The sequence below is a fragment of the Mesoplodon bidens genome (genome assembly GCF_964165515.1).
Source record: "Mesoplodon bidens genome assembly, chromosome: 2".
NCBI classification, from domain to species: Eukaryota; Metazoa; Chordata; class Mammalia; order Artiodactyla; family Ziphiidae; genus Mesoplodon; species Mesoplodon bidens.
In genome coordinates this window covers 47,509,280-47,532,468 of record NC_138177.1, presented here as the reverse complement: position 1 = coordinate 47,532,468, position 23,189 = coordinate 47,509,280, and the positions used below count along the sequence as shown (strand labels likewise).

Below are 23,189 nucleotides of genomic sequence, written 5' to 3'. Positions count from 1 at the left end.
AGACAAGGTGAGAGTAAGAGGGGAAATATAGGGCCAAGCTTTAGAAAGAACTCTAGTAGTATGTGTGTGTGTGCGGGTGTGTGTATTTTGTGTATTTTGCACCCCTTTTAAGCAAGGGTATTTGGGATGGAAGCTACAGTGGAAAGAAAGAGACTTTATTTCTGTTTTGTGAAAGATTTGTTATCAAATAAGTCCCAGCCCGTTTGGTTGGTTGGTTATTAATTATTTTCTCCCCAACATGTTTCAAAGAAACTAGGGCAGTGTGGCTGTGCCTGTGGAGAACAACCTGGGACAGGCAGGAAAAGTGGGGATAAGACTTCTCACTACAGAAGGCTCTTTCAAGGGCTCGTTCCTCCTTTGGAACCAGGCTGTTCAAACAGCCAGGAGAGTTGGGCTATTCTTCAACATCATACTTTTCCTAAAATACCTTGGGGAGCTGACAAAGTCCTTTGCTTCCTTGCCGTTCTATTTATTTATTTTATTTTTTAAAAAATTTATTTATTTTTAAATTTATTTTCGGCTGTGTTGGGTCTTCGTTGTGGCGTGTGGGCTTATTGTGGTAGCTTCTCTTTGTTGCGGAGCAGGGGCTCTAGAGTACAGGCTCAGTAGTTGTGGCGCATGGGCTTAGTTGCTCTGCGGCATGTGGGATCTTCCCGGACCAGGGATTGAACCCGTGTCCCCTGCACTGGCAGGTGGATTCTTAACCACTGCACCACCAGGGAAATCCTCCTTGCTGTCTTAAAAGAGAGAAGGGAACTTGATTGTGTGCCTGGATGAGAGTTGCTGGAAGGAGTTCTGTGTTCTCAGATATGAGAGCTCAGAACTTAAAGGACCTGCCAGGAAGCTGTTTTGACCTGAAACTAAGGCCTACTATTAGGCATGCTAGAGACCCAGTGAATGGAGCAGCTAAAACAAACAACAAACAAACTCCCAACCTCCCCAAAAACCTTTGGGAAGGTGGGAACTGGAGAAGCCCAGAAGAAAGATAGGGAATAGCTGCTATACAGGAAACTAATTTTCCCGATAGGCGTTTTGTTAAAAACAAAAAAAATAAAACAAAGAAAAGAAAGAAAGGACTGCCAAGCCTGACTCTTTTTCATCCTTCCAAACTCATCCTTTCTTAAAAAGCTTCAGCTTCACAGTTCTCTGACTGCAGATTCTAACCAAGGTGGGCAGAGCAAAGCTCATACTCCAAGGGAATGAAACTGGCAACCAGGGCTGCGAGTCACCAGAGGCAAGCATTGGCAGAGAAGCATGTCAGGGTCCAGTGACAGGCTAAGTTCTGGGCTTGCACAGGTAAGCTCTCCATGTAGCCGTGGCAGACCCCTTCTCAACTCTGACAACCATTGACATTACCCAAAAGTGGATACACATTGAGCACAGCACAGTCTCAAGTGGGCATGGGTTTTTATTCTCAGTGTGCAACAGTTTGGTTTCTGCTCATCAGCAACAGCTTTATTGGTTCCAAAAAAATTATCCTTTTTTTTCCTTCTTTTAAAACTCCCCTTCTATTCTTCCTTTCTCAATGGAACAACATATTTGAATTTCAGATTTGCCAGTTTATAGCTTTTTTTTTTCTAAGAACCCTATAAATACATGCAAAATATTGTACAGAGAGCTTAAATAATATCAAAATGCAAATACAGATTGGGTGCATGGTTTAGCTGAACTGCAGATTACGGCAACACACACTGGGGTACACATTGCTTTGATATCACCATTTGTTTGTTTATGTCATGCAGATCACAATAGTCAATCTTTTGTTTTGTTTTTTTTCCTTTTATACAAAAATACCAGTGCCTGTTATACTAGTTACTGAAAAAAAAAAAAAAAAAAAAGAAGAAACTCAAAATTCCTATCTGCTGATTTGAAAAGAACAACACAGATAGATTTGTTGGCACATATATATGGCATATTCACATACGGCATATATACATATGGTGAGAAACATGAACGAAAGGCCAATTCAGTCATGGGGAGCTCACTTCCCTCCATCTCTCCTAATCAGGAGGAAAGGGGAAAGCAGGCCCAACAGCAGGGCTGGGAAGGTAAAGGACAGCACTGAGCTAAATGGAAGGGTGTCTGGTCTTTTCTGAGGAAGAGCCTGGAATGGCTTAAGAAGAGCAGACAATTATAAGTGCCCCACCCCCACCACAGTAGTGGGGTGGTCCTCAGATACGGAGAGTGAGGAAGAGTGAGGAAGTACACACTTCGTGATGGCATCATGGGCTGCTTCAATCACTAGGCAGTGAAAGGAGGAAAGAAAGGAAGTGACGTGTTCAGAGGTTTCAGGGCACATGTGAGCTTGCCACACCCCTCTGGTTTTGGGCAGTAAGGTCATCACTCAGATTTAAGTGTGCAGACTCCCCCCTCTGGAGCTCAACGGGAAGAAGGAACACAAACTCTAAAGAACTCACAAGTGCTGGCGGGATTTCTCGGTGGTCTCTCTACAACCTTTAGAGATGGAGAGTCATTTCAGAGGGCAGAGGGCACCTGTGGGAAGGATCTAGTCAAGACTGTCACCCAGGCTAGAACCAGCCTTTATTTTTCCACTTAGAGCTCTACCTCCCAACTAATATATTACGTGAAACTTTTCTAGGGGAGGGAAGGAAGCCTCAGATCAAATCCTTGCACAAAAAGTCGCTAATGGAAAACTCCAGGGGAAACAGGAGGTGAAAAGAACCATAAACAATGCAAACCCCAAATCAGAGAGAGTATCCTTGCAGCCCAGTGTCTTGGGTACCACTCTGCCAGCTGTTCTTCAAGAAATATAAATCTATCTGAGGTCCCTGATCCTGATCACTAGCTCCTGGTACCCATTTCCATGGGGGTGCACACTCATTTCCTGCTGGCTGCCCCTTCTTCCTGGATGCCTTCCTTCCCATCCGTAATCCACTGCCCACTCTTCTAGGTTTATCAAGAGAGGAATCTAGGATAATATTTCCCCCTTTTCCCCATCAGACCCTTTTCAAATCCAAAGCACCATTTTGGGGGAAAGCTTTATTAACTTATGCCATATTTATTCACTGTCAGTTGGATCACTGAAACCGAACAGGAAAAAAAATTATATAAAAAATATATGCACATAAACACTTAAACTTAATTCCATATCAACAAATTTATATTAAAAACATTCTAGAACCCAACAAATTTTTTTCCCCTAAGTATAAAGATGGCTGTTTGGAGAAAGGAAGTTTGGTGCATTGGTTTCAAAACCGATTGCAAATATACTATAAGTCACCTGCCATGTCTAACAGCTGGTTATGTGCTCCCTTCCACAGGGTTACATGACAGCGCTTTATTTTAAATCCTTTAAACAAAATACATATGGCTGACTCAAAAAATAACAGTTTCTCATCTAAAGAAAACTATATTCTTTTGCATAATATTTCTATATTTTCTCTCCTACTATGGAAACTAGAATACACACAAAATCCCCATTGACTTTAAACAAGTAGACACCAGCCCTCATGAGTAACCTGTCAGGCACCATGAGAGTCTTTTGGGAGCAGGAATGATAAAATAGCCTCCAAAGTTTGTTTTAAAAACTGATCTGAGGTAATAAAAAGACTAGACAGAACTAAATCTTCCACTGTACTTAATAAATATATATGTGAACACCTAACGCCTTGGGTGAGCTATTTTTTCCCCCATTAGTACTGAAGACAGAGAAAAGATCACTGAAACATGTAACCTTTACAAAACCAAAATCAGATCTGGTAGCTGATGTAGTAATAGGGATGTGCAGGGGATACTGTTTCTTTGTTCTTCCTTCCTAGGGCAGCTCAGGTGAAAGGGTGAGGGAGGAGGGATCCAGAAGAAAAGGCCAGAGAGGATAGGTTCGGGTCACCTGACTCCCAAATGGAAATTTGGCAGTTCCTAACAGCCTCAAGCCCCTTCTCCCTACTCCCGTCACTCTAGAAAGAGGGGGTAGGCTTCATTTACCCAGTGGGAGATGGGAATTGGCAGACATGAGTTGACCCCTACACGGAAGAGCTTACAGCAGCATGGTAGGGACAGAAATGGAGATCCTGCAAACGCGGCTCCACCCTGTTGCATTAAGGAACACTTAACAAATCTCCTAGCCAAGTCCCTGGCTCCTGAGAGACAGGTGGGAAGGGGACGCTTTGGGCAGTGTTCAGGGAGAGAAGGCACAGGGCTTAACTGTGCAGCACTGAGCACATTCTGGAGGGGGCTTGAGTGGGGTGTGCAAGAGGGAGGGTGGAAGGAGGGGAGCTTTTCAGGGTGGGTCTTTTGCTCCTTTAAGTCGGCAAAGCGTCAATGAAGCGTCCCACTTTGGATACATGTTTTCAAAATCAGAATATTTGAGGGGGCTTCCCTGGTGGCGCAGTGGTTGGGAGTCCGCCTGCTGATGCAGGGGACACGGGTTCGTGCCCCGGTCCGGGAGGATCCCACATGCCGCGGAGCGGCTGGGCCCGTGAGCCATGGCTGCTGGGCCTGCGCGTCCGGAGCCTGTGCTCTGCAGCGGGAGAGGCCACAGCAGTGAGAGGCCCGCGTACAGCAAAAAAAAAAAAAAAAAAAAAAAAAATCAGAATATTTGAGAAAGGCTGGGGCCTTATCAGAGACTGATGTTGACGGACATGGCAAAGAGTAGAATTAGAAAACTAAAGGGCATGTCAAAGCTGGTCCCCAGCCACCTAAGCTCAAGGTTTCTGGTTTCTGAGAGGAAGGTTTGCTCAGATGCTGCTGGAATGGCACTTTGGCCTCTCCCAAGGCTGCTCAATACTCACTCTCCCAACAATCAGGTCCTGCCCTGGAAGAGCCTTGGTGGATGGCTTTGAAAGCAGTAGTGGTCACCCCGAGGAGGACTCCACAGAGTTGACTTTGATGGTCTGTTTTCCAAGTCCAGTTAGGAGGCAAGGTCATTCTTAATTCATTCCTTTGCCACCACTTTAGGAACAGGAGAAAGCTCAGGCTTCAGGTAAAAACTACAAACCGCATATATGCAAGCTTCACGTCAATGCTGATCTCCCTGGCACTTAGAAACCACACACACCTGACAAGATGGCAGTTTAGAAGTAGATAACCTGGCAACAACAGGAATATATTCTTACCAGCTCTCAATTGCTTACAAAGGACGCGGTTAACAAAGAAACCTATCTGCCTCTAGAACTAAATCAAGGGCTCCACTGGGGCCAGAAAGGAGAATGGTCAAAGTCGACTTAACTCATCCATGTCCTTTCTATTTTCTAATCATCACAACTTAAAAAAAAAAAATTAGTGAAGCTAAGGAAGACAATGGTCACAAAAGACCAAGAGACCATGGGGAGGCTTGACTGGAAGGGCAGAAAGAGGTAAAGGGCTTTAGGTATAAGTTTTCAAAATGGAAAAATTGTTTGAAAACAATCACTCTATAGGCTGATTCTGTACCTTCCATTCTTACCTCCACACATTTCATTTGAGGATATTTGTCACTCTGAACTTTTAACTGAGCTGGTAAACAGCACAGGCTCATAGGGTAAAAATCTAGAAGTGAGGAGATGGATGACACAGGTATGAATACTGGTAAGAATTTGGGTTGGAGTAAATGCCAAAAGGATTCTTGTCATTTCTTTAAAAATGACAACTGATACAGGCAAGGAGTAGATCTACCATTCATTACTTGCCTGGGGTCTAACTGGGTCCTGCTACAAACCCCAACTCAGGTTTCAGCTGAAGTCCTCGTAGGTCTGTGCTCTTGCCTCTTCACGGCCAGGTGGGGGTTCACACATACTTGGGAGCAGCTGACATGACAGTGAAAAGTCCCATCATCCCCTTAGTGACGGGGTAGATGAAAAGGGAAATAGGGAAAGCAGGAATGGGAGTCAGAGAATGAAGTTCAAACTGATGTCTCCAGGCTGTGTAGAGGGCTGTCTGAGTGGCAGGCAACAATTTGCACCTGGCAGCAATCCACTGCATTGTTGTTTTTGTTGGCTTGTGGAGTGACCTCACCATCCGACGGGAGCATCCTAGTCCCAGGCTTAGAGACCTTTTCAAAATTTTCCTCTTCTTGCTCATCCAGGAGTGGTGTTCGTGGCCCCTCCTCATCTATGGCGAATTCAGGGTGGGTCATGAAGTTGTGGATGGAGTTTTGGTTCTTGGGTTTCTGAATGCTTTCATGGAGGGAACTATGGAATGCTTTGACCACTTTGATCTACACCAGGGGAAGGAAAAGGAGGATGAGAAAATACGGAGGCGAGAATTGGTTAGTAGAACAAGGAACTGGGGGGTTTGAGGACAGAAACAAAACTCAAACTACAGAACACTACTGCTCAACAACCAACACCAAACGTATGAGAGGAGATCATGAAACACTAGAAACATCACGTGGCTCAAATTTCAAGCACTGAGGTGGGGTGGGGAGAGTGAGTAATGGCAAACAACTGGAATATTTCAAAAGCTGCATAAAAAAAAGCAGAAAACCCAAAGCAAAGTTAGCATTCCCAAACAATCCACTCTTAAAATGAAACAGGAAACAAAAAGATTCATTAGTTCTTTTGGATGGAGGGCAAGGACGTTGGAACTAGGTGCAAATTAATAGCCGAACTTAAAAGATAATTCAGACATGTGGATTTTTGTGTTGAAGCCAAACATTTTGTGAATGTGGAATGGAAAATTACACACTGAAGTTTAGTTATCTGTTTAACACCCTCAAAGAGCCAAACACATATCAATTCACACGCAATACACTTTGGGTGATAAGTGACCATGAATACCATTCAGCAAGGCAGACAAACCAATCTTCATTTGTGTCAGCAGCATGCAAGAAATGAAAACTCTTATACTCTCCAATTTAATAATTGCTCTTTCCGTCAGGAAACATGCATATATTTATATTCCACAGCCTCCACCATGTCCTCTTCCCCCAAAGAAAGTAGAACTCCATTCCTTCAGTCCCTCCCCTGGAAGAGGTGAATGAATACAGGCATCAAAAGATGCCTCCCCCTGACGCTGACAGAAGGCCCGCTCTCTCGGCTCAGATGAGGCCGGACACGCATGGCCATGTCTCTGACACACAGCAGCTGTGCCCAGTCGTGCAGCTTTCTCCAGCTGTTTGTAAATTATGAAGAGGAATGTGATCTTATGTGGAGAAGGGAAAGGATGGGACCAGGGCAGAAAACACCCCATCCAGGAGGCAGTGCTACAAACAAGAGGCTTTTCTGATGGGGTGGACCAAGAGGATGGGGGAAAGGAAATGATTTGCAGTTTGACTGGGCAAGGGAAATGCACTGCCCTATAAGTGTCAAAGTCTTTGTTCCACTGCACAACAAAGGAAGGGATTCAGTTTAGAGAAGAGGAAAAATCGACAATCATTGATCCCTGGGCCCAGCCTCCACCTTATCCACAGGGAGCAGCTCCTTTGGCAGCAGCTTTTCTGAACTGGGGGCCTCGCTGAGGTATGCTTTGCAACTTGGGTTGGTAGAATTGGAGGAGGGGAGAAGGTTGGATCCTAAGAGTTTGGAGAGAGAGGCCAGGGGAAAAGAAAGTGGTCCTAGGACAGTTTTAGCTGTTGGGAGGTGGCTGATCCTAGTCTTGTCCCAAAGTTCTTTCCTCAGAAAAGAAATGAAAGTAATGCAGGAGAAATTGTTGAGGTGGGGAGGGGGATAAGGAGAAATGATAAGGGTTGGGATAGGGCACATCTTTCGTTACTCTGCTCTTTAAGCAAAGAATATGTTCCTGGAAAGGAGGCAAGAATGTGGAGACATCAGAGCACCCAAAGAGGCAGGCAAATAAACTGGCTGGATTGCTTGTCTCAGTGTTTCCTATCACTGTACAGAACCTACAAAAGTAATGCACAAAGAAGGTTCATTAAAGTTGTGTCTCCACCGGCTAAGGCTTTCCTTACCTTGCCTCACTCCGCAACAGACTGGCAGACTCACCCAGGATGGAGGGTGCTCAGAGCTCAGAAGGCAAAGGACTCTGTCACTCAATGGAATCCACTCAACGCTTCAGCCAAGAAGAATCAAGGAACCTGGGCACACATTCACCATGCTGCGCAGAAAGTTAGGACCTACTTTTCTATCTTTAGGTGAGATCAGATGGAATATAGGTTCCATCTGGCTTGCAGGAAATCCCAAGTTTTAATGGATCTATGTCAAACATCTTAGAGCAAGGCAACTTGGATTAAGTGAGCCCAAACCCAATGCCTTTTCCCCTGGCCCTAGTCAAGAAATGGGCTCAAAGCCATACCACCCCCTGTAGGAGTGATAATATAGCCCATACTTTTCACTCTCTCTTCAGATCTCAACATTTCTAACAAGTGCTACAGGAGAACAGGTACCTTTATACCATGAGTTGATCATCTTCAATATCAGTGATTTTCAAACTTCCTGCTTCTATTTTTTCTGAAGCAATTGAATACTTTGTTAAAATAATTATATGTGAAGTCCTATCTAGAATACAGATTTTTAAAAATAGGAGTTGGAATGGGGGTCTGGATCCCTGTTTGCTGGCTTTTCCTCTCACCTGTTGGGGTGATCAATCACTGTTACAGGTAAACAATAAGGGAGATCAGAGTGAATTGGGGATGGGTAGATGGAAAAGATAGGGACAATTTCTTTTTGGGGGGAGCAAGGAACAGTCATCCAGCTAGATAACAGGACTTCTGGAATCTAAAGGGAAAGCAGCCACCTGTAAGGGAAGCTCAAGACAAGAGGAGTCAGAGAGCTAGGGAGCACCATCTTGTGGCCTGGCAGGTGGAGAGAAGGGTGGGGCTGTGCCAGAATGCTCCTCAACTCCAACACTGGCCTCAGAGACGATATAGTATGTGCCGATGAACAATCACACAGCTACATCATCACCAATCCACCCCAAGTGGTGCCATCTTCCTTTCTTGATGCATAGTGCCTGGTGCATGAGCAGTGTGTGGGGAATAAGACACAGATAGTGAGGTGGGTGCTGTGAAAGCTTCAGGTCCTCTCCACTCAGTCAATCAACCCTTCCTTCCCCAGTCATCATCTCTCAAAGTCTCCGGGAAGTGTCTCTTCTGTGGCCCCTATCCTACAGGTGAAAGTGGATGACTGAAGGACAACCCTTTCTCATGGCTCAGAAGCCCAAACCAGGCTGGACCTTAGGTTAGGTATGAGCACTAAGGGCCACTCTCTGGAGCTCAATGAATGCACAGATGAAGACTCCATTTCCTCAGCTGGTATTCTGTAGGCTTCTGCTCCTTTGTCAGAAACCAGGGGAAGAGAAGGGATTAGGACCTTCTTACAGAGAGAAATCTTAGAGATTTATCTACTTGAAGGTTAGATAAATAAATGAATTCATTTGGAACTCTGGAATGGGAAATGGGTTTTAAAATGCATGACTATAACTTCTAGGCCCTCCAATAGGAAGGCACAGCTGGAGAAAGAGCAGGTGCGGCCTGACTCTCCTGAGTTTCTAGTCTTTGAGGGTTTGCACCATATCCTCCACCAGCAACTCTACTACATGAGCCCAGTGGGCTCTGTCTTTTCCTTAGTCTCCTTCTACCTTCAAATTACCAGGGCAGCTGACACTACCCCTCCTAACAGAGAGGCATGATTTAAGAAAGAACAGTAACTAGTTAGAAGGACATGACAAAACTAGAAGAAAAAAGGAAATGAGAGGAATATGGAAGGACTAGAATGAGAGACTCTTGCATATTTGTAGGGTAAGACTTACTTAGTTCTTTGACTGCCTTTGAGCCTAAAGAATATGCATCTACATAAACCTCCTCTCCCCCTGCCCCTCATATCTCACATGAGAACACTTAGAGTTGGCTAGAAAGACAACAGATAAGCGAAGTCTGATCAACCTACACACTCACAGTCAAGTGAACCACAGATAGTGCAATTGTTCTTTCTTTATCCCCCATCCCAGGGTTACGGTGGTGGTGATTGGGAGTGGGGGAGGAAGAAACAGACTAAACACTCAGATATTGGAAGCCCACAGTAGTATAGTTAACACAGAGAGACTCCTTCCCCACCAAATACCTTAATAGCATTATCAGCAAAGAGCCTTCCATTTCCTCTCTGTGTCCCACTTGGGGAAGGTGAAAAGATCAGGAATAGGAAGGCATAAGCATTAGCAAGAATCCAATAATCTACCAATAATCCACCAGATCTTAGGTTGAGCCTTCACAGCTTTCCGGTTGATAGGCTGGCTGAGAAAGGGGTTCCTAAAACTTTACATGCAAAATAAGATATGAAGTGCTGGCTATAAGTAAAACAAACTAGAGGAAAGGAGAAGGAAAAAAAAAAAAAGTTTGCTCTTCAGAAATTCCTAAAAGAAAACAAAAGACTTCCTGAGTCTCCATCTGGCTTAACCTTACACCTAACCTTAGGAGACAGAGTTGAGACTCAAAGGAGCAGAAGGAGAGAAGAGGAACAACAACATATTCAAACAGAGCAACAAACAAACAAAGTAAAGTAAAACAAACAAACAAAACTCAAGGAAGGACCAGGCAATGCAGAGGAACAATCAGAAAACAGGATTACTGTCTTTAAAATGGTTACGGTTTAAGAGCTTTTCAACATAAAAAATAATAATAATAAAATTAAATAAAATGGCACACAGCCCGGTTTTGGAGTGGAATTTTTGCCCCGCTTTTCTTCCCTTAAGTCAAAGATCAAAGGGAAAAACCAAAAGGAAAAGATAACCACAGCTGGTTAAAGTGAATGCCACGTGCTCTCTTGTGGTCATTTTAGCAAATCATGCATCATAATAGACTATCACTCACTGCCCAGAGTAGGAGATGAAACAGCAGCAGCAACAGAAGTGGTGGGGGGAGATTTGACTGGTGCAACTGTTACATAGGATGAGCTAGGAACATGTTTTACATCAAGGTGTTGACCCATGGTCTGGCGCTTTAGGACTCCCTTAAAAGAGGCTCCCGTCTGGAATGTGTTAATTACGTCGATCTGCAAAGAATCAGAAAGTGAGACAGCTTTGCTCCACAGTCAGAAAGAAGTGAAGAAAGAGGAAGGGAGGGTCCAAGAGGGTTAGGGAGGGGGATGGAAAGAGCTGGGAAAAGGGGACGGGAGACGGAAAGCAAGAGAGAGAGTCCCTTACACACAAAACAATGGTGAAGAGAAGGGGGAAAAACATTAATTGCACATCACACTTCATTTAAGGAACAATTTGCCATGGAGTCTAAATACCCAGCCAGAATCCAGTCTTCTCTTCCCTTTTAGCCTATGATGGACATTTTAGGTGTGCTGGTATCCAAAAGTATCTAAAAATTTAAATGGACTTTCCCACTCATGATTCCTGACAGAGAGTGACAGCTGTCTTATGCTCTGACCTGCATTTTCTTTTCTTCTTTTGACCTGTACTCTTAAAAAAATAAGGCATGCAATTTAAGATAGTAGGTAAAGTGTATATATTACTGAATTTTGAGGCTCAGGAACCTCTAAACCAATTAAATTGACTACCTATTTTTGCAGATTTTCCAGGAAAACAACTCATGTGTTTAAACAGAGGCATGTAGTAATCCATACACAGGTGCCATGGTGGAAAGGCTCCTGGACCATGAGTTGCTGGGCTCACCCTCTTCTGGGTTCTTCTCTGAGACTCTCTGTCCTTGGGCAGAAGTGGACAAGGCCCCTGAAAGTGGAGCTCAGGAACCCAGTGGCCAGGCTCTGTGGAGAGAATGCCACTAGCAGCATTCGCGCACTGGAGATCCTGAGAGGCTGGCACAAGTGCAGACGAGAACTCAGCAGTTAGACGGGGTTGGGGGAGGAAGAGTTGGCTGGCGGTGGTGGCAGTGGTCAGCAGCTGCTAGTCTAGCCCCGTACAAGTTGTCTCTGGTTTTCAGTGTCCTACGCCTCAGAGACAGAGGCAATGAATGCCATTTGTTTCCCGACAGCGGTCTTGATCTAGGGCCTCAGTCAAACCTACCATCCTCATCCCTGACCTCTGCCTGACCAAGGGCCAGTTGACCAGGGATGTAGGAAAGGTGCTGATTTCACTCATCTAACTTTACTTCCCCAGGTGAGAAGGTGGGAAAGCAGGTACCGTGTGAGTCAGACAGTTGTTCTTACTTATAAAGCTTCCTGAGAAGCCATGAAATGTTTAGGGCTAGTTTCTGGACTCAGACCAAGTCTGAGCTAAAATACCACTCTTCATCACATGATACAATTTTCAGTTCTAGGGGACTGAGGAGACTGATGCTGTAAGAGGAAAAGGTCTGCATGTGGGGAGGGTTCAGCCACACGTAAAGAAGGGGCTGGAGAGTCACCTTCCTCAGGGCTTATTAGAGTCACAAGGTCCCAACCTCCACAATGAAACTGGGCCCCAGATTTACCTTCCCAAGATTCTAGACCTCAAGTTTCCCAGCCTTCCGCTTTCTAGTGCTTTTAGCTCTCCCAAAGCTAAAGGGACCAGGATGGGACAATAGCCTGGCAACACTTCCCACCCATAAGTGTTGCAAGAATGACAACAAGCAACAACAATCGGATGGCAGGGAATTTCGTTAGAACCCTGCTGAGGTGAAGAGTTGATGCCAGGAGAGAGCTTTAGGATCCAGGATGCAGGTTAGCACAGTCATCTGCTTACGGAGTCTGGTGGGATGGCATAGATATGCTCATCATGGCATCTTTAACAGGTTGCCTTTGCTGCCTAAGTTTAGACTTTAATGTCATTCTGGTCCAACCGCCTTTTGCTCCAACAGAAAGGTAGTATACCTAAAGCTATGTAGACAGCGAAACCAGAGAGGTATATAGTCGAGGGAATGGAAATTGGTAGTGGAGGGGAAGGAAGATCCATGAATCTCAGCCCCAGGAGAGAAGACTGGGAAGGAGCCAGGAGACACCGGAACGAGGGCATTCTGGCTAGGAAAAAAATTACATAGTAGAAGAGGAGGCAGATGATCCTGAAGGGAAGAAAAGCAGACAGGTTATTCTGAAAAGAGCAGACCTACAGGGAAGCACCGAGGCCTTAGAGACATGAGCCAAAGATGCCAAGTTCTCTGGGCACATGAGGCCCTTGCTCGTGATGGACTTGGCAGCCTGGAGGGAGGGGTGCGTGTGGAAACTCTGGACATGCTGAGGTAGTGTTTGCAGGTCCCATGTGGATTTCCCTCTCTGGGAGGGGGAACTCAAGAGAGGGGAAAGGAGCCCCAGTGCTCCCCTCCCTAGCCCTGCTTTCCCATTTCCATCTGTTGTCTTGTCTGTAGGAGACAAATTCCCAGCTGCTACAGTAGTCCTCCCTTATCCGTGGGGGATATGTTCCAAGACCCTCAGTGGATGCTTGAAACTGCAGATGGTGATGAACACTGTATATACTATGTTTTTTCCTAGAGTAATGGGTAGGTAGCTTATATAGCGAGGACGTGATAGGCAATGGGATGACTTATGTCCAGGGCAGGACAGAGTGGGGGGGTGGTGAGATTTCATCAGCTACTCAGAACGGCATGCAATTTAAAACTTATGAGTTATTTATTTCTGGAATTTTTCATTTAATATTTTCAGACTGTGGTTGACCACGGGTAACTAAAACCAAGGAAAGTAAAGCCACGGATAAGCGGGGGACTACTGTATTTAGCTTAGACTATTCATTTCACCTTTTCCCTAGGAAGTGGTGGGCTCCACTAGGGAACTTTTGAAACCATCTGCAAGGTTAATTTCAGAGAGTGAAATTTACTTCTGGGATCTCTAGCCAATCAGCAAAGAGGGATGGGCCTGTTCTCTGGTGAACACCTTTGAGAACTTGGGGATTTACAATTCCTTGAGATGGGAAATCTCAGGGCTAACACAATAGAGGTATGTGGGGTAAGAACAGGGAAAGTGATAGGATTATCAATGTCTAGATCAGCGCATTTACCCAGGAGAAGGTAGTTACAGTTGCTGCACAGGAAGTGGGGGAAAAAAGTTACTGTAGGGCTATAGGGGGGGACTTAATAGCAGCAGGAGCAGCTTCTATCCCATTTTAGAAATTGCAGGAAGGGAAAAGGTTTGAAGAAATTATAGCTTCTTCCTTTCTGGGAAGCAAGTCTGAATCCTGTAAAAGATACTCGGGCACTGAGAGACTATTGTCGTTTATATACACTTAGCCATCAGATTCCCCACCATGGCCTTAAATTTTGAGTGGGGAAGACATAAGAGAGCGAGTTTCTTTTACAAAGATCAATCCAGATAACATCTACATTCCCCTAATAGCAGCTTGAGGATATACAGTAAATGTCTGCTGGGGATGCTGGCATAGAGATACTGTCTAAATCCTTCCCTCTGCAGGGTCAGGAAAGACTCTGAACATTTCCCACCCTGAGGTTAGGCCTAGTGCTTACAAGAGACCTTATGCAGGAAGATGGCCCACCCGACAGAGGGAAGTGGGCTTCAGACGAACCCAAAGCTAGAGGATGATGCTAGCAGTTAGTGTCCCGTGTTCTCGGCCCCCCATGATCACTCTCCTCTCAGAGGAGCCCATACCACCGCCTCTGCCTGTCTGTCCTGAAGCAAGGGAGCTCGGGCTGCCCACCAGTGAGAGGGCCTTAGGAAGGGGAGAGACGTTGGCCAGCAAGAACTGCTGCCCTCCCAACACCTCCCAAGAAAGATGGGGGAGATTCCTTCTCCCAGGGCGAGGATAGGCCACTATCACAGTACCTGAGTCTGGATACGGTTCAGGCCCCGGAACCAGAGGATCTGGCCTCGGCGCAGCTCCATCTCTGCATGGTCAATCTCGTCCAGCCCCTCAGCATCCTTGGTGATCTCCTCTTTGGTGGTGCCATGCCCAGCCTCCTTTAGGAACTTCAGGGATTGGGTAGGTATTGTGGAGATGACCTGAGGACAGGTGCAGCAAAAGGGAGGACACTAGAATCAGGGCAAGAAGAGCTGTCACTCAACTTTATGGGTCAGGCCCTCGGGTAGGTCACTCTTTGCCCTATCAACCTTCCCACTGGGAAAGCAGTGGGAAAAGTGCCAACCCACTCAGGCAAGCATTTGCCAAGTGCCTACCAGCTGTCAGGCCCTCAGGAAGATTTTCTGTATTTGTGGACGTACAAAGGAGAACATATATTCTAGTATTTGACCAGCCATCTGCCTTGTTATATACTTCATTCTCTTCCTCCTGTCTCAGTTCTTTCTTTGCATTTTGCCATCTGTCTGTTAAAGGAAGTAGAACCATAATGCGTGATACACAGTAGGAAGAGACAGAGACAAGGACCTGGGAGGAAAAAAAAGTCTGGAGACAGGATGGTCAAAATGTATGTGTATGGGCAAGGGGAAAAGAAGGGTGTTGGAGGGGAACGACCCTCTTCTTAGTTACCATATGCTAAGTAATTCCTCTTTTATAAAACTATAGTGAGAGGATACTAAAAATTTTCTTGGGCTTGGGGTGAGGAACTGGGTGGGATAGCCCATAGAAGAAGGGACATATGAGTATTATCAGAAGACATGGAGCAGTAGGTTGGGGCTTGCAATTCAAAATAAATCACTCTACAAGCTGTCAGTCAGTTCTCCTTTACAAATAAGACAAGGGCTCAGCTGGGAAAGGGGGGCTGTGTGAGCAGTCCAACATGGAGTCAAGTGTTTGAAATAGAAAGAATGTCCACGTTCTGCTTTTAGATGTTAGAAGGAGCTGTTGTGATACAGAAGGAAGGCTGTTGTTACCTGGCATCAAGGCCACATGGCCACATGTGAGACTAGACCCAGGTGAGAGTTTCAAACAGTACGTGAAATAATCAAGCTCCACCCAAGTGTAGAAGTGCTTTAGGGACCCACTGGTAAATAAAGTTCAGCAAACAGAGCAGGGTGGAAGGACTTGTGTTAGGAACGGGGATAGGGATTAATCAGGGAGGCATCTAGGAGCTCTGAAAGAAACAACTAGCAGGTCTATGGGGGAAAGCCTGCAGCCCTAGGGAGGGATCTTTGGGGCCAGTTAGAGCAAAGCCTCCATTACCCAGGTGGCTGGGCACCAATCAGTAGAGACCTGGGGTCTGCAAGCAGAGGTAAAGGCCAGGCCAGAGCTGAGGATGAGAGGGACTCGCAAAGTGGTATTAGGGAGGGAATGAAACTCTTATCAAACCTGATTATATTATTAGAATATTAATAGCTAACATTTATTGAGTGCTTACAGGGTACTAGACATTGTTCTAAGTCATTTCTGTATTGAAACTGATTTGCTGATTAACAATGATTCACAATGATCCTGTTATCTGGAGTTGAGGAAACCGAGGCAGAGTTGCTAATAAACTCGCTCACTATGATGCAGCTCGTAAAAAGAAGAACCGGGATTCAAACCTAGAGAGTCGGTTCCAAAGTCTGTGCTTTGACCCACATGCTATACTGTTTCTCTAGAGACCTTGTGAGTCTGGATTTATCTTAGATGACAGTCAGGCACCCATCCTGGTTAAGGCGATGGTGAGAAACAGAAGAGGCAAGGGAGCCCTACATTATGGCAGCACAGCAGAAGCTCACGGCCAGACTGCGGCTTCACTGAAGACATATGCTTTGCAAACTCTTCTACTTCTAAGACACTTAATTTTTTTTTTAGCAAAATTCCATTGAAAATGTCCACTTCCATCTCAGAGAAGCTAAGGGATTTGTCTGTCTCCAGGCATGATTAGAGAAGAGATCAGAAGCCTCTGAAGGGGTGGGCACTGATCATTCTTTGGGATCCTACAAGATGGAAAGAACTTGAAAACCTGGTGGTAGAGAGAAGAGGGAAGAAGAATATGAAGGCGAGGAGCTGGGTGTCTCCACAGTTGCTCGTTCCATCTCGTCTAGGGAAGGGGGCGTCTGCCGGCCATGTGACTGCACGGGGAGGGTGTGCCCGTACTCACCTGGCCCCACAGCAATTCTCCAAAACCGATGAAGAGACACCAGAACCACTGGGACAGGGTGAGGTTCGTACAGCTGAAGGGTTTCCCCCCAAATTCCACAATGATAATCTAGAACAGAGAAAGAGGCAGCCCGTCATTGGGAGGCAACAGGTAGCCAGCCCTCCAGTCAAGGCCATCAAAGCCACGTCAGCCCCCCTACTCCAGGATCCCTGTGGTGTAAACCCTGGTCTGCTTGTTGGGGAAGGAGAAAGGAGAGATCCAGGTGGGGAGAAGGGAAGACAGACACAGTCTTTATAGAGCGCTCTGATGGGGAGACAGATACAGCTACTATGAACATTATTAATGCAAAGGCTGGGGGATCAAGGGGAGCTGCAGGCTTCTTGTGACTAAAGCCAGTAGGTGACAAAGAGAAGGCACAGTGATGGAGAAGAGGAATTTAGGAGTGGGGCAAATAAGAGTGAGGCAGGGGCTCTTTTGTTACAGGGCAGGCTCATAACCTCTTGTATTGGCAGGTGTCTTAGTGTACCTCTGACTGGGGCAAGAAGGAAGGGGCTCAATCCTTTCACCACCAGGGCAGCCATGCCCTTGACCCCACTTCCCACAGAAGGAGCCCACATCAGGCTTATCTGTCAACTACATATGGCAACATTCCATGTCTTCTACTTTTCTCTGAATTGCGTACCATTTTCTACCATGAGCCCTTTCAGAACAAAGGGGCAAGGAGGGACAGGGAGAGATCCCATATAGCACTTGCATGCACATTTCAAGTATGCTGGCAGGAGGCATGGAAAGGGGTTAGAAGACAGTGATCTTCCTCCTGGTCACTATGTGAAATTGCTGTGTTTTAGAAAGATAAGGAAAGGATTCCACAAATTTTATTTTATTCGCTACCAACATGCTGCCTTGCACTGGAGCACTTGACACAGCAGGATCCAATTCGAGAGCAATGAGCAAACGAAAGCATTTGGGAACCCCAGAGTGTTCAACCCACAGCCTGAGTCCCCATCACTCCCTCACTCCTTTCCCCGGGCGCTCAGGGAATCCTGGCCCCCAGCTTCTGGCCTTTATCCTCCCAGACCTCCTATCTCAACTCCAGCTAGAATCCCACCTGGCTGACGAATGTGCCCAAGACCACAGAGCAGAAGATGAGGTTGCGGAAGATGCCCGAAAAGACATTCCTCTCTCCATGGATCTTGCGGGAGTTGATTTCATTGAAGAGCTGCATCAGCACGAAGGTGTTGAAAATAATGGTGTAGTGCTGGCTGGGCGGTGAATGCAGAGGTGCTCTCCTCCCACTATCAATGTCAAAGAATTTCTCACCTAGTTGGGAGAAGGGATGCATTGGAGGATAAGTATGCTCTCAGGGAGGGTTCAGGTTGAGTCAGAACACTTGAGTATGGCCTCACTGGTTGCTTATGACTGGTGTCCATTCTAACTGGTCAGTATCCGAACCACAACAGTCATCAAATATTTTCTGTGTTAGCCCTGGTCTCAACATTTCTTTTTTTTTTTTTTTTTTTTTAATAATTTTTATTTATTTATTTACTTATTTTTGGCTGTGTTGGGTCTTTGTTGTTGTGCCTGGGCCTTCTCTAGTTGCGTTGAGCGGGGGCTACACTTCGTTGTGGTCCATGGGCTTCTCATTGTGGTGGCTTCTCTTGTTGCAGAGCACAGGCTCTAGGCGCACGGGCTCAGTAGTTGTGGCTCGTGGGCTAAGAGCACAGGCTCAGTAGTTGTGGCACATGGGCTTAGTTGCTCTGCGGCATATGGGATCTTCCCGGATCTGGGCTCAAACCCGTGTCTCCTGCATTGGCAGGAGGATTCTTAACCACTGTGCTGCCAGGGAAGCTCCCCCCATTTTTAAAAAATTTTTTTGGCTGTGCCATGTATCATGTGGGATCCTAGTTCCCTGACCAGGGATCAAACCCGTGTCCCCTGTATTAGAAGGCGGATTCTTACCCACTGGACCACCAGGGAAGCCCCTCAACATTTCTGACCTTCTCCCTCAGTTTGCTCCATCACTATTTGCCTTTTCGTAGTGCTCATTGTGGTAGAACTATGTGCACGAGTCTGGCAGACATAGGTCTGAATCTTCGTGCCACTATTTACTCAATGTGACTTAAGCTTCAGTTTTATGATCTAAAAAAAAGGTAACATAAAGCCACCCTTTGGAGATTCTTTTTCTTTTTTTATCATCTTTATTGGAGTATAATTGCTTTACAATGGTGTGTTAGTTTCTGCTTTATAACAAAGTGAATCAGTTATACGTATACATATGTTCCCATCTCTCTTCCCTCTTGTGTCTCCCTCCCTCCTACCCTCCCTATCCCACCCCTCTAGGTGGTCACAAACCACCGAGCTGACCTCCCTGTGCTATGCGGCTGCTTCCCACTAGCTATCTGTTTTACATTTGGTAGTGTATGTATGTCCATGCCACTCTCTCAGTTTGTCACAGCTTACCCTTCCCCTTCCCCATATCCTCAAGTCCATTCTCTAGTAGGTCTGTGTCTTTATTCCTGTCTTACCCCTAGGTACTTCATGACCTTTTTTTTTTTTTTTCCTCTTAGATTCCATATATATGTGTTAGCATATGGTATTTGTCTTTCTCTTTCTGACTTACTTCACTCTGTATGACAGACTCTAGGTCCATCCACCTCACTACAAATAACTCAATTTCATTTCTTTTTACGGAGATTCTTAAAAGGAGTAATAAAGTGGCACAATGCACCACGTAGCAGGAACAGAGGATGCACTCAGTAAGCGAAGCTGCTATCATTCCCGTCTTGTGCTCAGCTTGCTCCCTGCTACTTTCTTTCCTTGGGCTCCTCTCTGCCCCCATTTCCCTCTAGCACTCCAAACGCCGCCGCCCACCCCCGCCTTGGCTCACCGGCAAAGACAAGGAAAAAGATGACAGTGAGCTGATAGACGGCGTGACCCAAGATGTTCTTCATCATAGTGCGTGAGATCAGAGGCTTATTTCGGCCATAGGGGCGACGCTTCAACAGAGAGTCTGTAGGAGGCTCTGTGGCCAGGGCCAATGAGGCAAAAGTGTCCATGATGAGATTAACCCACAACATCTGCACGGCTTTCAGTGGGGAATCCTGGTGGGAAGAAGAACCACTCCTTTTAGCTCTCCTTGGAGACTACTCCCCACCTCACTCATCAGCCTCATCTTTGCCCTTGAAATGGCCTACCTCCTGCTATCCACCATTTATTAGCTGAGTGACATTGAGAAACTTATTTAACCTCTTTGAGCCTTGGGTTCTTCACCTGTAAAATGGGGATAATACCTACTTTGCAAGGTTGTTTTTGAAGAACAGAGAAACTACATATAAGTGCTCATCACACTGGCTAACATGTAAGTACTACATTAATGGTAGATAAATTATCATCATCCCACATGAGCAGATGGAGACCTAGTAGAGCTATTCCTGCCCCAACACCCCTTCGGAAACTCTGTTCCTTACTCCTCAGTCGACATACTGTACCCCACACCCCTTGTTCCTTAGCCCCAGCCTCATCCCTCCCATCTCAGCTCACCCCACATTCCCTTCACCTGGGTGATACAGGCTCCAGTGAAGGCCACAATCACAGCCACCACGTTGACAGTGAGCTGGAACTGTAGGAACTTGGAGATGCTATCGTAGACGTTTCGTCCCCACATCACTGCCTTCACGATGCTGGTGAAGTTGTCATCTGTTAGGATGATGTCAGAGGCCTCCTTTGCCACATCCGTGCCTGCAATACCCTGAGGTAAGAAGGGGAAGGAAAACAGTGAGGAACTGGACAAAATTCATGTACATTCTGAACTCATATCTTGACCTCCAAGAAGCTTCAGAACTCAGCATAAACACTAGAGGGCACACTAGCCACACAAATCCTACAGACTAAACCACCATATTTTGAGCCGTCTTCTCTCCCAAAGAAAATGAAGGGAAAATGTGTCACTGTCACTCTGTGCGAAAGGGGACTGGGCCATGATGCCACCACCTTACTCCTGAACTCAGACTGGAAATTACAGTTATCTCTGATCTTCCTTTCTCCCCTCCCTCCTACTTCCCCATCTTAGAAAATAATTAGAAGATAGGGAAAAAGTTCTATCTGTTTTACCTCTAAATTTAAAAATTTCTTTTGCCACTGCCAATATCTCATTTAAATCCTTATCTCCCCCGCACCTTGAAGTTACTCTACATTTTTTCCCAGGAGGAGTAGTCTGGCAGTACAGTTCAGATGTCCTGTCCTTATTCAAAATCCTGTCACTGGGGAACCACTAAAGGTTTCTAAATAGACAGATCAGTGGTTGAAAGCAATGTTTTAGGAACAGTAAACTTTCTAGTCTGGTAGTCAAAGCCCTCAACAAGTGAACTCTGGTTCATTTTCCAACCTGCTATATCTTTCTGCTCAAAACCTACTGCTTTATTCACAATTCCCTGAATCTCTCATTCACTTCTAGAGTCCAGTCTTCTACTTACACCCTTTTCTCCAAGCCTGGAACATCCTCTTTCCCCATCTATTTAAATCCTATCTGTCCTTAAGGTTCCATTCAATTAATTAAGCCCTGCTTGCTTGGCAAAGCTGTCCCTAACATCCCCAGCCTATTCTTCTATTCCATGTCTTACAATCCCTATAACCTACAGAGGGGCTTGTTTGTGAATCTGACCTGCACTAGTAGATTATTTGTACCATTTACCTGGTAGTATTATTTTCCTATCCAGATTGCAACAAATGAATATCTGTTAGATAGACTATACAATTCAATTTCCCCATCAAAAAGTTCTGTAACACATCCACACAATGCTGTACCATGCACTGTAAAGAGAAAGGATGGAAAGAAAGAAAGAAAGAAAGAAAGAAAGAAAGAAAGAAAGAAAGAAAGAAAGAAAGAAAGAAAGAAAGAGTATCTTTATATATGTACTACTGCAGAATAATCTCTAAGTTAGGTTGTTAAATGAAAAGAAGCAAAGTGGAAAAAAGAGTATATAGTGTGTATATAGATAAATATAGATAATTATCACTTATCTAAGAGAGTGGGATATAAATATACTACACATTTGACTGTATTTTAAAGGAGCAAACAGAAAGATAAACCAAAAATCAAAGACGTAAGTTATCTGTGGGATTAAAAAGGAGGCAACAGGGTGGAGGTGTTAGGGATAGAAGCTAGACTTCTATGAATAGACCTTGCTGGTATATTTTACTTTAGAATTATGTAACTACTTTATACAAGTATAAAACAAAATTAAGCTTAAAATAAGCAATCTCAAAAATGGAAGAAAAAAAAAACATGATATAAATGAACTGGTATAACCAGTTGGTAGCACAACCATACCAAGGGAAAAGTTCCAAATGACTTTTTGAAAAACACAGTAACTTGATGTTAGGATATAGTAGGATATACCTACAGGATTAAAGGAACCACAAGAAAAATCTTTAACTGTTTTTAGTAGAGTAATTGTATTATTATTGCTATTTTGAGACTATTACATATATTTTAGGATAAAGCAAATAATAATTATGTTAATGCCATTAGGAATCAAACTTTTCAGCTTAAGTGATAAATATAAAATCAGGGAAGTAAAATAGGAAGTTAGAGTTCTAGAATTCTAAATTTGAATTGGAAATGCCAACATGAATTCATGAAGTATTTATCTTTAAAACAAAGAAACACAAAAACAAAAGGAGACATAAAAGACTTATTTCCTAGCTTTGTCCACTGAAAAGTTCTAGAAACAATAATTTACTCAGAAGTAAGGAACATGCTGACATTCAGATTGTGTTCTCTGAATATCATCTCTCACTGAAATGAAGCAGAACTCCTTTGAGAAGTGGATGATTCTAGATCTAGGACAAGAAATATGCATGATGACTCTGGAACATCTTATCATGCAAGAGACCAAGAAAGCTATTAAAGACAACTGAGGTTGTACCCAAAGGACTTAGCAGTGTTGAAGAGGCTAATGATGGGTCAGTATAAACATCATAATAATAATAAGGGCAATGGATCAAAACATATCACATATACTATAACCATGAGCTCATAATGATATTTTTAAAGAACAGACAATTAACTTTTAGTAGAGTAGTTTAGTAAATTTTTAAAAGTGAACAATTCATTGGTCACCTTTGGAGGATCCTAAAAAGTCAACGCATTATTTTGAAAGCTGGTAAATAAAGGGGAAAAAAATCAAGCATTTAACCTGTCTTTCATGTAGGAAGTGAACCTCACAGTAACCAAATAGTCGACGAGGGCAAATTTCTTTTTACAGAAGTATTCAAGTTAATAAATAAAGAAAATCAGAACACTGTCATTTTGCAACCCCCAATGAAAGATGGGATGTAGAGTCTGATTGCTCATAGAACTAAGTACTACTTTATAGGAAATACCAGGGCTAAAAGAACAGGTTAAAGGACACTATAGGGATACAATCAACAAAATCCCTGCCATGGG

The 23,189-nt window shown here is 44.6% G+C and overlaps 1 protein-coding gene across 2 annotated transcripts in view; it reads right to left on the bottom strand.

Annotated features, from left to right (window-relative positions):
* Positions 1 to 1,390: 1,390 nt before the first annotated feature.
* ATP2B4 (ATPase plasma membrane Ca2+ transporting 4) overlaps positions 1,391 to 23,189 on the bottom strand; it is a 92,886-nt gene continuing 71,087 nt past the window's right edge. The window contains exons 16-22 of one of the 2 annotated variants that reach the window (XM_081224290.1): positions 20,298 to 20,489; positions 19,629 to 19,842; positions 17,850 to 18,061; positions 16,742 to 16,849; positions 14,565 to 14,741; positions 10,703 to 10,883; positions 6,009 to 6,154 (exon numbers count right to left, since the gene is read on the bottom strand). In XM_081224290.1, coding sequence (XP_081080416.1) covers positions 6,129 to 6,154; positions 10,703 to 10,883; positions 14,565 to 14,741; positions 16,742 to 16,849; positions 17,850 to 18,061; positions 19,629 to 19,842; positions 20,298 to 20,489 — 1,110 coding nt within the window. In that variant the 3' untranslated portion in view covers positions 6,009 to 6,128. Of the gene's footprint in view, positions 6,155 to 10,702; positions 10,884 to 14,564; positions 14,742 to 16,741; positions 16,850 to 17,849; positions 18,062 to 19,628; positions 19,843 to 20,297; positions 20,490 to 23,189 lie in introns of both variants that reach the window. The other variant, XM_081224289.1, reaches the window with a different exon arrangement.